Source organism: Narcine bancroftii, chromosome 12 (genome assembly GCF_036971445.1).
Source record: "Narcine bancroftii isolate sNarBan1 chromosome 12, sNarBan1.hap1, whole genome shotgun sequence".
NCBI classification, from domain to species: Eukaryota; Metazoa; Chordata; class Chondrichthyes; order Torpediniformes; family Narcinidae; genus Narcine; species Narcine bancroftii.
In genome coordinates this window covers 42,106,128-42,108,891 of record NC_091480.1, presented here as the reverse complement: position 1 = coordinate 42,108,891, position 2,764 = coordinate 42,106,128, and the positions used below count along the sequence as shown (strand labels likewise).

General features: G+C 63.4%; 1 protein-coding gene across 1 annotated transcript; it reads right to left on the bottom strand.

The window, feature by feature from the left end:
* Nucleotides 1-542: 542 nt before the first annotated feature.
* On the bottom strand, nucleotides 543-2,333 carry LOC138746607 (uncharacterized protein DKFZp434B061-like). Its single transcript, XM_069904899.1, has one exon. It carries the CDS (start codon nucleotides 2,331-2,333, stop codon nucleotides 543-545), a length of 1,791 nt encoding a protein of 596 aa, XP_069761000.1.
* Nucleotides 2,334-2,764: the final 431 nt, after the last annotated feature.

Genomic DNA, 2,764 nt, shown 5'->3' with positions numbered 1-2,764 from the left:
GCACGGTGTGGGGAGTGGCCCAGTGTGAGGAGTGGCACAGTCTGGGGAACGGCCCGGTGTGATGAATGGCCCTGTGTGGGGAGTGGCTCAGTGTGGGGAGTGGCACGGTGTGGGGAGTGCCCCGGTGTGGAGAGTGGCCCGGTGTGGGGAACGGCCGGGGTGTGGTGAAAGGTCCAGTGTGGGGAGTGGCTCGGTGAGGGAGTGGCATGGTGTGGGGAGTGGCTCGGTGTGCGTAGTGACATGGTGTAGGCAGTGGCACGGTGTGGGGAACGGCCCGGTGTCGGCAACAGACCGGTGTAGGGTACGGCCCAGTGTGGGGAAGAGCCCATTGTGGTAACTGGCCAGGTGTGCGTAGAGGCCGGGTGTAGGGAACAGCCCGATGAGGGAAAAAGCCTGATGTGGGAAACAGCCCGGTGTGGTGAATGATCTGGTGTGGTGAACGGACCAGTGTGGGAAACAGGCCGGTGTGGGGAGTGGCCCAATGTGGGGAGTAGCACGGTGTGGGGAGTGACCCAGTGTGGGGAACCGCCCAGTGTGGTGGATTATCCACGGTGTGGGGAGTGGCTCTGTGAGGGGAGTGGAACAGTGTGGGGAGTGGCCCAGTGTGGGAAGTGGCACGGTGTTGCGAATGGCCCGGTGTAGGGAACAGCCCAGTATGGGGAACAGCCCAGTGTGGGAACTGGCCAGGTGTGGGGAGTGGCCCGGTGTGGGGAGTGGCATGGTGTGGGGAGTGGCATGGTGTGGTGAGTGGCCCAGTGTGAAGAGTGGCATGGTGTGGGGAATGGCACAGTGTGGTGAATGGCCTGGTGTGGGGAGTGGCTCGGTGCGGGGAGTGGCACGGTGTGGAGAGTGGCCCAGTGTGGGGAGTGGAAAGGTGTGGGGATTGGCCCAGTGTCGGTAACAGCCCGGTGTAGGGAACGGCCCTGAGTGGGGAACAGCCCGGTGTGGGAACTGGCCCGGTATGGGAAGAGGCTCGGTGTGGAGAACAGCCCGATGAGGGAAAAAGCCCGATGTGGGGAACAGTCTGGTGTGGTAAACGGCCCAGTGTGGGAAACAGCCCAATGTGGTGAATGGCCTAGTGTGGGGAGTGGCCCGGTGTGGGGAGTGATACGGTGTGGTGAGTGGCCTGGTGTGGATAATGGCCCGGTATTGTGAATGGCCCGGTGTCGGAGTGGGTTGGTGTGGGGAGTGGCACGGTGTGGGGAGTGGACCAGTGAAGGGAGTGGCATGGTGTGGGGAACAGCCCAGTGTGGGGAGTGGCTCGGTGTGGGGAGTGGCACGGTGTGGGGAGTGGCCCAGTGTGAGGAGTGGCATGGTGTGGTGAAAGGTCCAGGGTGGGGAGTGGCTCGGTGAGGGGAGAGGCACAGTGTAGGGATGGCACAGTGTAGGGAGTGGCACGATGTTGGGAACGGCCCGGTGTCGGCAAAAGCCTGGTGTAGGGAACGGACCTGAGAGGGGAACAGCCTGGTGTGGGGAGTGGCATGGTGTGGGGAGTGGCCCTGTGTGAGGAGTGGCACGGTGTGAGGAACGGCACAGTGTGGTGAATGGCCTGGTGTGGGGAGTGGCTCGGTGCGGGGAGTGGCACGGTGTGGAGAGTGGCCCAGTGTGGGGAGTGGAAAGGTGTGGGGATTGGCCCAGTGTCGGTAACAGACCGGTGTAGGGAACGGCCCTGAGTGGGGAACAGCCCGGTGTGGGAACTGGCCCGGTATGGGAAGAGGCTCGGTGTGGGGAACAGCCCGATGAGGGAAAAAGCCCGATGTGGGGAACAGTCTGGTGTGGTAAACGGCCCAGTGTGGGAAACAGCCCAATGTGGTGAATGGCCTAGTGTGGGGAGTGGCCCGGTGTGGGGAGTGACACGGTGTGGTGAGTGGCCTGGTGTGGGGAATGGCCCGGTATGGTGAATGGCCCGGTGTCGGAGTGGATTGGTGTGGGGAGTGGCACGGTGTGGGGAGTGGACCAGTGAAGGGAGTGGCATGGTGTGGGGAACAGCCCAGTGTGGGGAGTGGCTCGGTGTGGGGAGTGGCACGGTGTGGGGAGTGGCCCAGTGTGAGGAGTGGCATGGTGTGGTGAAAGGTCCAGGGTGGGGAGTGGCTCGGTGAGGGGAGAGGCACAGTGTAGGAATGGGACAGTGTAGGGAGTGGCACGATGTTGGGAACGGCCCGGTGTCGGCAAAAGCCTGGTGTAGGGAACGGCCCTGAGAGGGGAACAGCCTGGTGTGGGGAGTGGCATGGTGTGCGTAGTGACATGGTGTAGGCAGTGGCACGGTGTGGGGAACGGCCCGGTGTCGGCAACAGACCGGTGTAGGGTACGGCCCAGTGTGGGGAAGAGCCCATTGTGGGAACTGGCCAGGTGTCCGTAGAGGCCGGGTGTAGGGAACAGCCCGATGAGGGAAAAAGCCTGATGTGGGAAACAGCCCAGTGTGGTGAATGATCTGGTGTGGTGAACGGACCAGTGTGTTAAACAGGCCGGTGTGGGGAGTGGCCCAATGTGGGGAGTAGCACGGTGTGGGGAGTGACCCGGTGTGGGGAACCGCCCAGTGTGGTGAATGATCAGCTGTGGGGAGTGGCTCTGTGAGGGGAGTGGAACGGTGTTGCGAATGGCCCGGTGTAGGGAACAGCCCAGTGTGGGGAACAGCCCAGTGTGGGAACCGGCCCGGTGTGGGGAGTGGCCCGGTGTGGGGAGTGGCCCAGTGTGGGGAGTGGTCCATTGTGGGGAATGACACAGTGTGGGGAACTGACCGGTGTGGTGAATGATCCGGTGTGGG